The following is a 14,338-nucleotide window of genomic DNA, read 5'->3' as shown; positions in this document are numbered from 1 at the left end:
CACCCACCCGCCTCACCTCCCGCCCTGTCCCTTCCCAAATTCAGAAGCGTTTTCCGCTGTTAAAAAAAATTGCATTCCCATACAGCACTGGAGTAAAGCTTGGCTGTGCTCTATGATGAATGCTCAGTTCCCAGTGCACAAACAAAATTACGGCAAATGGGAAGCTTTTCTGGCATCCAAAGAAACAAGAGCTGCAGTCTCAGATTTGATCTTTCTTTTAAAAAAGCAAAAAAAACCCAAAAAAACAAAACAACAAAAAAACTCAAGTTAGTGGTTCCTTCACAGCCATGCGCAAAGGTCAAGTCTAGAACCGCTAGTTTCAGAGTACTTTTGTAAACATTGAGTCTTGCCAGAGGCAGCAGAGGATGGGCACTTCACATTTCCGTATTAAAACAGGGACTGAGTGGAAGGTATGCTTTGAACACATTTATGCAAGTCTTGCTAAATTCCAAGAAAGTGGAACAATCCATCTCAAGTCTTAGATTTGAAGACCGTATTCCAAATCTCACCAAAAAAACCCAAAGCCATGTGGCACAACGAAGCTTCTGTACTGTTCCTCCGAGCCTCAGTCACTGCTGTGCTTTGCATATTCAAGGTTCCGAACGCAAACCAACTGAGGTGGATGCATATTGCTCTATGTTCAGATCTTGCAGTTTAAAAAAATTTCTGGTTCAAATGGTCTGTGTCAAAGGAAAACTTGGAAATAAATAATGCTGGCATCATTTTACCGTAACCTTGGGCTGGCAAGTTACCTCCTTTAATCCAACCGTGCAGATACCAAGAGGAGAGGCAGTTTTGTCATGAAAGTTGAGGTCAGGACAATCGAGGTTCCTGAGGTAAGAGGTCTGAGTCCATTTCCTCAAAAGCAGGGTCAACGTCGTCACCACTGCCAGACTGTTCCCTCTGCACCCCCTTCCAGCTGGCCTTGTTCAGGCCCAGGTGGCCAAGCATCGTCTGCGACAGCCTGGTATTTGAAAACCGGGCCCATTCCCCAAACAGTGGTTCCACTAAGTAGGTCATAAAACCTTCAAAAACAAGCAAGCAAGCAAACATATCTGAGTGAAAAAACCAGGAAAAAAAATACTCAAGCTAAGGATTTTAAATAGCAAAAAATAAACAATGTGCCAGACTACTCTTCTCCAATGTGCATTCAAAATTTCATTTCGATATTTAGGGCATCTTTACAAAATAATCTCTCAAAACGTGAAAGATTTTACTAGTCAGTCAAAAGAACAGCATTATATTGGATTACAAATTAACCTCCTTTCTTACACAACAATGTCCAAATAAAGGAAAATATTGGAGAACATGGCGGGGGGGCACAAAACCTAAACATCAGCAACTAAGTCACACAAATTAATTTAGAAAACCTAAATTTCAAGAAGAAAGATTTTATAACAAATTACTGCATAGACAGTCTGAACTATATTGCACAGGGGAGAAAATAAAGATCTTTTCACAATACTAAGCTAACTAAAAATACTTTAAAATACAAATTACAGAAATTTTTAAACAAAAAGGTGACAAAACATCAACGCAAACATTTATAAGCTTGTCTGTGTGTATGCACATGTGCACTTAGGTATAGTGTCTATTCCCACAAACTAAAAACTCAATGGTAAAACAACCCAAATTGAATCTTATCAATTACAGAAATGTATGTATTTTCTAACATTCTAAATTAAAACAGCGCAGCTGATTGAACAGATTGAGTTTTTTGAGTTTTGTCTCTAATTTAAAGCACTAATTCATACCATGTTTGTCGTTAAATTTATTCTTTACTACGTTTTTAACTGAGTCCCATTCAATCTACATAAGCAACTTTATTAAAAATAACTACAAAAAGTCATTTTACTATTTTAAATCCAACTCAAGTTAGCAAAATAAAAACAATTAATATAATGGCGATTCACTGTTCTCCATCAACTCTCCACTCACCGCCCTTCTTAAGGCTGTATTTAAACGGAAAGTTAACATTCCAGAAAGTTAAAACCCAGCGAAAGTTTGAACTCTGTTGTGGCAACCTCGCTGCGAAAGGCACCCAAGAGCGCGCGGGCGACGGGAATGAACACTCCTCATCCCAAACCTACCACATCAGATGAAAAGTTCTGGGCAGCAGCACGGGGAAAGCCAGAGAGCTGCTTCCCACGCTGTACCTGCTCCGTGAGCAAACAAGAGGGCCTTCGGGCTCCAGAACTGTCAGTGCAGCACCTTTCCTAACCACTCAATTCCAGGGAAAAATGCTATATAATAGCAAATTGAGAATAAATTTCTCTTTGTAATGAAGTACTCTCACAAAGCAGGTACAATCTCTAGGAAATGGACCTAAGAGACACTTTTTTTTCAAATTGCATCCTGAAAAAAAAAAATCTACTAAAATAAAACAGAACTGCAGTTACCAATCTGGATGTTGGCAATAGTTTCCGTCTGTCGGTCACAAAGCGGACTCACACCCAAGTGATATTTTTTTTCAATATCTCCTAAAGAAACAAAAGTATAATACAGCTGTTAAGTCACCAAGTCCAGGCTCAAAAGGAGTCATCAAACACTAACAGATGTGAGTTGTGCAAGTTGGGTTAACAAGGGCGGTAGCTTGCAGCTGGTTGAATGCATTTACTTCTCTCCCCCATCTCGCCAAAAAAACACATAGGTCTGTCAGAGACTAACAGTTCTTTGTTTTTTTTTCCTCAAACAATAATTAAAAACATCAAATCACAGGTTTCCTGAAGGTTTAACATACTTCCTTGCAAAACCTCCCTCCCAGACTGCCACAGGAATGACAAATTAAAATCCCCCCCTTAGCACCAGGGAAGAGAATAGCTCAGCCTTCAGAAACTGCCTCACTAAAGGCAATTTGTTGTTCTGCTTCCCCATCACCTTTACCCAAGAACAGCATCAACTAAAGCAGTCTGTACCCCATTTATCGTATCAATGCGCAAATTAGCAGGTCCCAAGTCAGCTAAACTAGCCTTAAGAAAGGAGAAGCACACTTTATTATTAAAACAATTTAATAATAATGGAGAAAATTTGCTCCATTTGTCAATCAAAAGCTTTATTAACTGCTTACAGAAGTAACCAACCTTAACTGCATGGTAGCTAAGATCTCCTCCCTAGCTCTTACCTGTTTACCAACAGGCCTCACAGCTAAAGTTTAAATATTGAAGATACTCAACGAATATATTTCATACTTTACTGGAACCACGAGCTAAATTTAAAGTGAGCATAATTATTCATCCAAAACACCTTTCAGGCTGAAGGATCTATCGCACCAGCCACTCTAGGTTCAGATTCTAAGCAGATTTTACTTTGGGTTTTAGCAACACCGACCTTTTGCAAAAAGTACAACCCATGAAAGTGGAAAAAAACCCCATAACAACAACAACAACACCCCACAACAAACCACCCCCCCCCCCAAAACAAAACACACACACAAAAACCAAACCAAAAAAAACCCCAAACACACACAAAAAACCCCCCATACCCTACTGTAAATCTCTCTTAGTCCTAAATATAAATCCCTTTATTTGCAAGTGGCTATGACTCATGGTTGCTCTCTCCACATTATGTGCCAACAGATATTTCTACTCTTACTTGCCTTGATGGAAGAACTCCTCTGTTACTTTTTCACTCCACTGCTTACTCAGCTCCCACGTCCGACATGGATTACAAATATCAGCACACTTCAAAGCCATCTAATAAGTTAACACACAGCATTAGATCATCTTTCCCTCCAACAGAAGCATCTGTAATTATCTTCTGACAGCAGATTATTTTCAGTTTTGTGAATAACAAACCTACCTACCATTTGTGCTTCTCTCTAAAGTTATGTTCTAGAATCATATTTAAAAAACTCTCAGGGAACTACCAGATCTCATGATCATCTCTGAGTAATATGGAAATTCAGTCAAGCCAAAATATATTGGGGCACTATATTTAGTATATGGACTAGTACAGGAGACAACAATAAATTCAGGAAAAGAAACACCAAAGTAACCAAACAGTATTTTCCATTTCTGGCTCTGAAGCTCACATTTTTAGTACGAGTTTGCACAGGACAGAACTTCTCATCTGTCCACTTTCTTTTATAGTCCACAATATGAACCTAAGAATAAAAATTTCTATAAATCTACAGAGACTCTCAAGGCTTTTGTTTTTAAAGCTTGCTAAAGCTCTCTCTAGCACAGCTGCAAACTGATTCACAACAGTAATGCCTTCCTTTCCTGAAATACGTTCTGACAAAGCATTTCACAGTACTGAGACTGCACTGGAGTCATCAGAAGAACTAAACCTGGTCTTGGAAACACCTCTCTCCTTGCTTTAGCAGCTCGAAGTTATCAGACTTACCAACACATGACAACACTTGGGAGAAGTGCTGGGAAGGGGAGAGACTGAAGCAGAGGGAACAACGTTTTTGTAATGAAACAAAATGACAAAAAGATATTTCTGCTTAATTTTGAAAGAAGGAGAGAGCCTGGCAGTAGTAGTTAGCATTTTAAGTACATTATTTTTGACGCTAAAATGATGTTTTCAAAAAATATTACCAAAAAGATCACCTGTAAAATGAAGTGACGATGGTTTGCGTTCTCTAAACATAGGTCTCCTCTATCCAAATGGGACCGGAACATGGACAGGTACTCATTTTGCTGACTGATGTCTGTGGCAAGAATGAGATCACCTATCTGGCTTTCCATCAGCTGCCTGAAATTAGTCATATCAAACATTCAAAAAGCATGACAATTAAGAACCACAGCCATCACTAGATTTACATGTCTTTTTATCATATTCCTTATTGTACAAATACAAACTTTATAATCAGCATTTTCACTGAACTGTTTCTGTTTTTTTTTATTTTCCCTCTCTGAAAAATTCCTACAACATCCATAGAAATATCAGGATCTTTCACTGTCAGCTTTCAGAAAGACTAGAACTGGTTTTAGCTTTTTTTCCCCCTCCCTTAAAAATGAACAAACTAATTGTTTAAAGCTAATTTCTTGTTAAAGCAGGTGAAGAGGGTCCATTTGAAATTACAGTTGTGGTGGCAGAATAAGAAAAGGCTGTCAAGTTTAATCTGAACAGGTGCTTGACTATATGAATACACTTCTTTAGTGTGCTCGCAGTAAATGTCATTTTCCGAATATCACATTGCATCATGAACTGCTCTACTCCAACAGCATGGTATCCAGGAATTCTTAAAATAGATCATAATCTACATTTTGTATTCAGAACTGCCATGCAATAATTTAGTGTGTTTTGCAAGGCTGTCTTAAGTGACAGCTTACTTCCATCTCAGCTTACTTCCATCTCAAACTAATCTATACTGTTCTGTATAGACATACCTGTTTTCTAATGACATATGTGCAAATAAACCAGACTCTCTCAGCAACCCCACTGCTGATCTCCAGTGATGGTTCTCTAATACTGAGGTATTCTGTGAACAAAAAGGATATTACAGGTATCAATCAATGACTTTCTTAAACTGAAGAGCTGTAGACTAAGGGTGGTACCAGTTTTGTTGGATTTCAGAGGTTAAAACTCACAAATTCCAAATACTTTGTTAATTTGTACATGTTTTAATCCCAGTGACATGAAAACAATGTCTGGATTCAAACCTACCACTAGCTAAACACATCACAATTTAAACTCCTTTTCCATACTCCTCAGAAATTCTCTAAACCTGATTTTAACAAAACAACCCATTTTGTCCTTACCTTATATAAAGTTGCTAAGTAATGGTTTGTTTTAATTAGGAAAGGTTGGTTAACACCTGGGTGATCCAAATCATGTGTGGCAGCTGCTATTAAACTGAGCAGAACATCCCATGGAGTTAAAGATTTGGAAAGCTGTAAGATAATAACAACAAGTTGAATTCTGTTGTAGCAATGCACGTATGCCCTTAGATAAAGTGCACAGATGTCATTTTTGGTTTTCTTTTTTAGTAATTAATAGCCGACAGAAACTCAGAGGAAAATTTTAATAATGTAAAATTAATATTCCACTGATTTTTCACAGCATTTCCTCCCCAAAAGCCACAAAATTTCAACAGTGTTTAAAGCATTAATCTTTCTGAATGGGAAGGTTCAGTCTTAAATATGCTTGCACACAAAATGCTACTTTCTGTCTGGTAATGAAGTACTGCTCCTAACCAGATCCTGTAAAAACAGCAAATTCTTAAAATTAGCTCTCCATTTCATTTACCGAGTCTGCCTGTATGTGTCAATTCTGCTTTAAATACAGACTATATTTTAAAAAAACATAAAAAACTTTCATCTTGAAAGGAAAAAACTAATGCTATGGAAGACTTTAGACCTGTTCAGAATGGATTTCTACTCTTACGCAAAATTATATTTCAAAGTCTACCAGGAAAAGAACCAAATGAGGAAAATCTGCCAAAAATAAATATCTTCAAGAAGTATGTGCATGTCGATTAACTCGGCATGAAACTGCATGGACTTATTTCCACTGCTCATAGCTGTTACTGCTTCTGGTTGGGAGGTTTGTGAGTTAAACTCAGTAATAAAGTCTAGCTCATCCTAAAACAGAGACGACAGTTCTGCGTGCACAAAAATGAAATGCAGCAAACACTCTGCGAAGACAGAAGTTTATATTCCCTGTTCCATTTGCCATCTATCATGCTTCATGTTTATAATGTACTTCGGTGCAACAGAACCAGTAGCTGTATATGCTACTAAAAATACAAAGTCTATACTTGCACCCGAAGCATTACAAAACTTCCATCACGAGTATTGAATAAAAAAATGCTCAGGCTTCCCAACTGCATGCCATAAAAAAAGCTCATCATGTACCAGCTCTGATGTGGCTCACTGCACCAACAATTGATCTGAGAGCAGCACTGAGAAACTGAGTGGGAGGAGTGGGCAAAGAGCTTCTGAAAAACCTCCATGGAGCCAGCGCTTACTTGGTTTTACCTCAGAAGCAGAATAAAGAGCTATTCAAGAGAATACCAGATTGGTAATAACCTGCATCAAGGTACATAACTTGTCTCACCTGGCTAGAGAGCACTACAGTTTTCAATTTAATACAGAAGAACAGGATTTAGCCCTGAAATTGTCTAAGACATCACTTACAGCAGACTACCAGCAGTCCAAGTAACAAGAAACAAACCCTCAACTAGCTCAGCTCCTTAACATCTGCCACGCTGCCCTTTTTTAGAAAGAAAGGCCAAAAAGAACTCCTGATGTCTTTAAGGTGCCTCTAGCAGAAGCATACCGTTCATTAACATCAAAGATGAGTAAAGCCAGGGTAACGGTAGTTTCTGGAGAAAAAAAAAAAACCACAACAACCAAACAAAAATAAACCACAAACGCACAGCTTTCTTATTGCCAACTCTGACTCAGGCTGCAATTTGATGTATACATCTTGGGACACAAGGCGATGTTAAACAGCTGCAATCTTAACCAATTCCCTCCTCTGGTTGAAGACAAAGTCACACAAAAGACATTGCCAGCTCAGAAAAGGGAAAAAAAGCAAAGCATACTGCTAGGTGTGAACCCATTGCCTCAGCAACAGGGAAAGTAATTCCCTGCCTTTTTGTGTTCAAAAGTGGTTTTTTGGGGGTTTTGGGGTGTTGTTGTTTTTTTAAATAAAAAGCGTGTGTATGTGTATATACACATATGTACATATATGCACACAATCCATTTACATGCACACACATACTTCTGTATGTACATATGATGCAAAAGTGAGAACGCTCGCTTACCTTGGGCTCTTTTAAGTAACAGTGCATGGCCTGAGTCACATCAGCAGCATGAACTGCATTATGATAAGGGTTTTGACTGTGATAATCTTCTTGAACCATAACTGCAGGAAAACAACAAATATCCAAATATAAATAACAATTTTTTTCAAGTTCCATTTTATATGTCCTTGTTAGGCACAGAAATATGTAATATCACAAGTTACACACACATAAAAGCGCCAAAGTCAACAAATTGTCAGTTGAACCAAGACCCAGGTATAAAAGACTTTTACGTGAAGAAACAGTATTTTCTAAGGGAAACCAACTACATGTAAAGTCATCTCTGAGAAAAAACTAAACAACTTGAAATCAATATATAATCCGAGATACTTTAAGAATTTTCCAAGAAAGGCTCCCTTTGATAATCTAGCCTTCCTGAATGTTGAGGCAATCTGGAATACAAAATGAAGATGATACTATTTACCAAAGCATCAGGATGACTTCATATCATGCCTTGAAAAGAGACAGGATCAGAGGAACTAGGCACTGCTTTCCTGTCATATGAAGTGCTTTTCTTTCCCCTTCAGCAGAGTGGTCATGGGAAGCCACCTCTATATAGTTTAGGCATCTTCTCATACTTGTACTCAGGCAAATTTAAGCCTACACACAATTTAGAAAAGAATCTCATTTAGATGATGGTCTGACTGACCACTCCTAGACTTAATATTTCTTATTTAACTTCTTCCTAGCTTTCCTCCACCTTCCTCCATCTTCCTGGTTGTCTTTAAACATCATAGGTAGAATACTTTAAAGGACATCCCCATTAGCTTGAGTACATAGAGTGAAAGAACTATAACGTTTAAAAGGATGGAGGGGGAGAAGATCTGAAGCATAGCAATGAAAGTATATTCTAAAGTTTTGCCTGATAGGACACATTTCTTTTGAGGTTCACTTGAAAAAGTTACATTTTCCTGGCTGACTACAGTCTATCAGTCCCATCAAACAAACATGCCCACAACCTCTATTCCTACTCAGTTTACAAGCCAGTATCCTCCATATAATTGTGACTGTCATGTTAGAGCATTATTGCCATGGTCTTTGTGAAGAGCTGCGGTTCATGAAAAGTCAAAATACTGTAACGACTGTGTAATCTCAATAGTACTCAATTCATAGCTGACACCTCATATGGAAAATAATGAAAATAAGCATCTTCGGGCTCTATTAACCTGCAGTAAAACTTCCTTTCACCTACTCCTCACATCCAGTGCATGAATGAGTATGTCCTTGGCTTTATCCTAAATTTTTTGTGGCTTCATAGGCTGGTGCAGCTACCTGAAGTCTACAATTCTCTTAACTTATTTATTTTAATAAAGCAGACTTAGGATAATATTTTGATCATGGTTTGCCAGAACTAGAATGGCACAAAACCCCTCTGTTCCCAGGAACGCAGTACTCTGTATTTTCTCTCCCCCTGTTCGGGTCTGGAATAAGAACTTGAAAACACACAGCAGGAGGAGACAGAACTCCAAGTAACATTTGGAAATCACAGAAAGACTGTGTATGTCTATAAACTAATACATATATACACACATATACATATGTGATAGATATAGAGATATACATATACACAAAAATAAAATGTGGAGATCCTACTGAGGACTAAAATCAGATTTCTCCCCTTAAAAAGATTCCAGTAAGTTCTCAAATAAAGTGAATTTTGTGTGGCACTATGGACCACTTCAGTTATCCTGCTCTTCTGGAATTTGATCTTCAGATTACTTTGGATTAGGGCACAAGAGGTAGCAAAAGAAAAGAATGAATTGGGTTGATGCTAAGAAGCTATATTTGAAAGAAAGGTTCCTTGATTGGGACAGGTGGGCTAGGACAGAGCTAAGAATGTTTTTCTTACTACTACTAAGTAGAAGGCGTTAAGGAAAACAGAAAGATGGTGCATTTCAGAGCCAGAATAAAATTTTGCCTTCTTTCAAGTCTAATCTAATTTTAGTGACTTATGGCTTTGAGTAGTCATATGTAGTTAAGACTATTGTTATCTTTTTGATAACCGTTTAACTAATCCAGTCATTCCTAACTGGTCTTTCATTTCGAGTACTGTCTTTTGCTAAGTCTCAACTAACCACCAAATAAGCAAGACAAGAAAGACAAAACACACTCAGTTACAACTTGAGTAGCCTAAGACCAGATTTCTATAATCATTTTCTTCACAATCCAACACATCAGTCCTCAAGGTCGGCTGATCTACCTTTTCGAAACTGCAAGGAATTGAGTCCACTTTAAAACAACATGAAATGCAAGACAGAACTGTAATTTTTTAAAGCTGAAAGAGAACTAAATGATGAAAACAAAAACATTCTCTTATTTGAAAGGGGAGAAAAGCCTTCCAAATGTGATTTCTCCCCTGTTAAATGACAAGCTTTGTAACCACAAAATTGTTTTCTCTGAAACTGGGAAAGCCTGCTAAAAGGGACCAGAAACTTGTTTCTCACGCTCAGTTAAAAGAAAGCATCCTGCTCCACAAAATTAAACAAAAGGTACTGTCACAGCAGAACCAAAGGAAGTCTCACACCAGTGTCTGTGTCTATAGCATGGGGATGCAGAAAGACAGCTCTTTCAGCTGTCAAGTGAAAGTACCACTTGGTCTGAATATTCTGTATCGTATTTACAGTTCTTTCCATTGAGACATTCCAGTAACGCAGGCCCAAACATTTGAGTAAAATTGTCCTGCGCTCTGTCTATGGAGAAAGTGTGCTCACAGTACAGTGCTTATTTGTAGGAGAGTTTGAGCAAGCAACAGATAGCACCAAATTGGCACCATCAAATATGGCCAAGCTGGCATATTCAATACAGTTAGGAAATTAAGATTAAAACAGAACTGAAAATCAAAACAAAGAAAGGAGCTGTCTAGCCTTTCCCGATAAAAATGTCACACAATGTCACATACGTTCCTGATTATTTAGATTTAGTAAATACAATACAGTATTTGCTATGAAACTACTAAACTTGTTAATATTTGCTTGGATTTAACAAGGAGATTTCTATACTTACAGAAATTTTGAGAGATTGTCTCAATCAATATAATTTAAATCACTGCACAATCTGGACTGCATCAGTACTCTCCAAACCTTATTGCTAAACCATAACCAGCACTTCAGTTAAGGTATAAAAATGTGGATAAACAGCAATATTCATCATAATAAAAAGCTGTATTTACCCAAAAATCTACGAAGTTTCATCGTATCTAACTGGAAGTGTTCAATTAGTCCATGAAGATTAAACAGATGAAAGGTTAAGCTGACTAGACTGTTTCCTAAAAATAAGATGAAAATACTAATTCATTGGAAGCCATGAAATCAGTGACTCTTTCATAAAAAAAATGTATTATTTCAAACAAATTGGTCACAAAAATTATATAAGCAAATTTCATTTTCATCATGTATTTTGATAAACAATTCCTTATTTCACTCAGAACTCGAAGAAAAAGTTTTAAGTTTCTCCAGGAAACGTATACTGTCATAGTAATTGTAATAGCTTACAATATACTTCGCCTACTCATAGCTATAATATTATTATCACTTGCAGTAGTAAAACAAATAAAACCATAAGAGACAGAGAAATAGCCTGCAAATGTTTACTTGAAATAGCTTGCCCATTATTTACTCTGCAAACAATACGTAGTGGCAGATAACCCAGTTTTGGTACCTTGACTCTGACAATCTTCATTTAGCAGGAATTAAAGAACCTAGCACAGACAAAAACTGAGATGCAAAAGGACACAAATTTCTCCTAAATCTAGCTTATTACTAGGCTTAATGTATTCACACGCGCATGCCACTTCCTCACAATACGATACGCAATTCTTCGAACAACATTTACTGAGTAATTTGTTTCTTACAGGCTCGTTCAGGGCAGCTCATCAAGCAGAGTTTTACATCCAGCATTCTCCCCTTACAAACTTTCAAGAACAAGACTGCCTGTTCAAAATGTCCTCCTAAAATGACTAAATTAGGATGCAAAACAGATGGTATAGGAAGGCTTCTACAATAGAAGCTGTACTGGTGGTATGTGAAACATATTTGAGAAAAGCATATTTAAAAGGTAGATAAAGTCTCCCCTAAGAAGGATGACTTCAGATCACTCCCATCTGATAAACTAATTCAAAATCAGCTATGCTTACGAACAAGTTAACTTGCACACATAGTTTTTTTCCTCATTATCTAGTCTAAAGTTTATCGTTACCTATATAAGCATTCTGGTTTTAAAAATCCTCGCCATTTTCCTTTTTTCTATTCATTTCCCGTATTAAAATAAACCATGCAGATACTACTTGTACACTAGATTAAGCCAAGTATCCCTTTACCAAAACAGGAGAGAAAATGATCTTTTGGTGCCACATTTTCCTTTCTGAACTTCATTTCTCTTTCTGTCAACTTTAAGCACTCTTTAAACCACATCTCTGCTACCAACTCCATTTGATCGCTGTAAAACCTGCACGAGTTGCCCTCCAGTCGCTTCCCACACTGGCACAAACATCGCGGCAATGCTCGACTCCCTCACCTTCTCCTTTCATTCCATTCCAAACTCAACTTCCACTGCCGTGATTATAAACACAAAACTTCACCCTACCCACTGCAGCAGCTCGCTCTCCTCCTCTCCAGCACATTTACAGATCTAACTCTCCGTCCATAACTAAACAATATTTTATTTGACTTTTTTTTAACCAACTACTACTGTAGTTCCTACTGCTATTTGTAATGGGTGCACAAAACTAACCATAAAATTCTCTTCCTTTTTGTATTTTGTGCAAGCTACGCATACAGCAGCTTCTATCTGCTCAATTCCTAATTCTCTAGGTATTCTATTATATGTCATCATTATAATGCATTCATACACCAACGTGCCTTTTTATTGTTCTGTACAGTAATGGAACTATTCTACAGAACATTACATTTATCAGAAAAATACTTGTTCAATATAAATAACCTTTTGGACACAACCATATAAACTGTCAGCATTCCATAATTAAAAAAAGACTAGATTAGCAAAATAATTTGTTACTTTACAGCAAATTACTACTTCAAATTACTAAGAGAGAACAGCAACCTACAAAGTACAAGGGCCTCTTCTACAAATCAATGATTATTATCAGTTATTTTAACAGAGTGACCAGGCAATTTAGGATTTAGATTAACGACTATTAAATCAAAAAGTACTACCTGATGAAATTTGTGCTTTTTAGTGAACAATCACATATTGCAATGCAAGAGCAATAGCTAAGTAATACTAAGAGATAAAACACAAATGAAATAGCAAAAGTAAACTCACCATTTGTCAGTCTATCAAAAAGAAAAATATCAAAATTCCAATTTCCAACCTTCTCCAGCATACACTGAAAGAAAACGCAAAAGTTGTCATTTTTTCTCAATATATGCCTATCTTCCCGTAGACCAGAGGAGTATTTAAGATTTCAGAGACAGATGCAAGTCTTGGGACTTCTACATATAAAAAATAGTATTAAAAGAATAATTAAATTTGTCTGATAACTGAAAAATTTTAAAATACTTGGTACAAATTAAAAAAATGAAAAAAGTAGTGCCTTGACAAAATTGGTTGGAGATTCTCCCTTCATCCTTTAGTGAATTTCTTAAAAGAAATGACACAATTTAAAACAATTAGGTTAAAGTCAGAATCAGTATGACAGAATGACTCTGTATTTAGACTTCTTCCACTTTAATTTTTGCAATGAGTTAGTAAATTAAATCTGTGTAGTCCTTTACCTCGTTTTCTCCCTTTCCCTTGTTGTTAAGAGAAGAAAAAGAATATCCAGATGCTTTACTAGACATATGAGCCAAGCTTTTAATTTCTTTTTTTAGAAACTGGCTTTTGACTTTTCACCTCGCTGAACTAGCACGTCTCCATATGAACTCTTCTGTCAGCAACAGGGATGCACAAGAACGGCAAAGAGCTCCTGAGGCCTCACCGGAGTTCAGCAGTCACAATCTTTGCCTCCCCTACCTCTATCTGTCCAGCACATTTTATAACAGATACTTCTCCTATTCTCATTAGATTGGTAGAGCTGTTTTGTCATCCGATTATACATTCTAGCTTTTCTCCACCAGCCACTAAAACTCCTCTACCAGAAGAAACATGAGCATTAACAGGATCTTTTTACTATTAAATTCCTAAAACCCATCCTCTGCGTTATCAGATTCTTCCTACAACCGCAACCTGATCAAGTTCAGCACGGATACATTGGTTGTATTAGAAGTATATTCCTTTTCTGCATCACGATGAGCAAAAAGCATGATACGCAATCAGCAAGATGACAGAGCCTTTGGTATCTTGAACAACCTGAAAAACCTTCACCTGCTCACTCCCCTTCAGCTCTACCCATCCTCTATCCCCAAGACACTAGCCTTTCATCCAACTAATTCTTCTCTTAGTACCACCCATCTTCCCAGTACCTGCTTTCCCTGCACCGCTGATTATAGCTATCACACTTCTCTTTTGCCTACCAAAGAAAAAGTTGGTTTGACATAATAATCTTCTGATAAATCCATTTACTGCATTTTATTGAGTTTTCAGTGGTAGGTAGTCACTCTTCCAGATGTTCATTAGTGAGGTCAC

The 14,338-nt window shown here is 37.2% G+C and overlaps 1 protein-coding gene across 1 annotated transcript in view; it reads right to left on the bottom strand.

Moving 5' to 3' along the window:
- Positions 1 to 737: 737 nt before the first annotated feature.
- The window catches only part of PDE7A (phosphodiesterase 7A), a gene marked incomplete at its 5' end in the record, with an annotated part of 14,242 nt that continues 641 nt past the window's right edge, over positions 738 to 14,338 (bottom strand). The window contains 9 exons of the mRNA XM_009707011.1: positions 738 to 1,025; positions 2,400 to 2,480; positions 3,596 to 3,692; positions 4,554 to 4,698; positions 5,337 to 5,428; positions 5,709 to 5,840; positions 7,718 to 7,818; positions 10,926 to 11,021; positions 13,037 to 13,100. Of these exons, the coding sequence (XP_009705313.1) occupies positions 814 to 1,025; positions 2,400 to 2,480; positions 3,596 to 3,692; positions 4,554 to 4,698; positions 5,337 to 5,428; positions 5,709 to 5,840; positions 7,718 to 7,818; positions 10,926 to 11,021; positions 13,037 to 13,100 (1,020 nt within the window). The remainder of the gene's footprint in view (positions 1,026 to 2,399; positions 2,481 to 3,595; positions 3,693 to 4,553; positions 4,699 to 5,336; positions 5,429 to 5,708; positions 5,841 to 7,717; positions 7,819 to 10,925; positions 11,022 to 13,036; positions 13,101 to 14,338) is intronic.

Source organism: Cariama cristata, unplaced genomic scaffold (assembly GCF_000690535.1).
Source record: "Cariama cristata isolate BGI_N322 unplaced genomic scaffold, ASM69053v1 scaffold10299, whole genome shotgun sequence".
Taxonomy (NCBI): Eukaryota; Metazoa; Chordata; class Aves; order Cariamiformes; family Cariamidae; genus Cariama; species Cariama cristata.
Note: the sequence above shows the minus strand (reverse complement) of the source record. Positions and strands in the feature narration are given on the sequence as shown.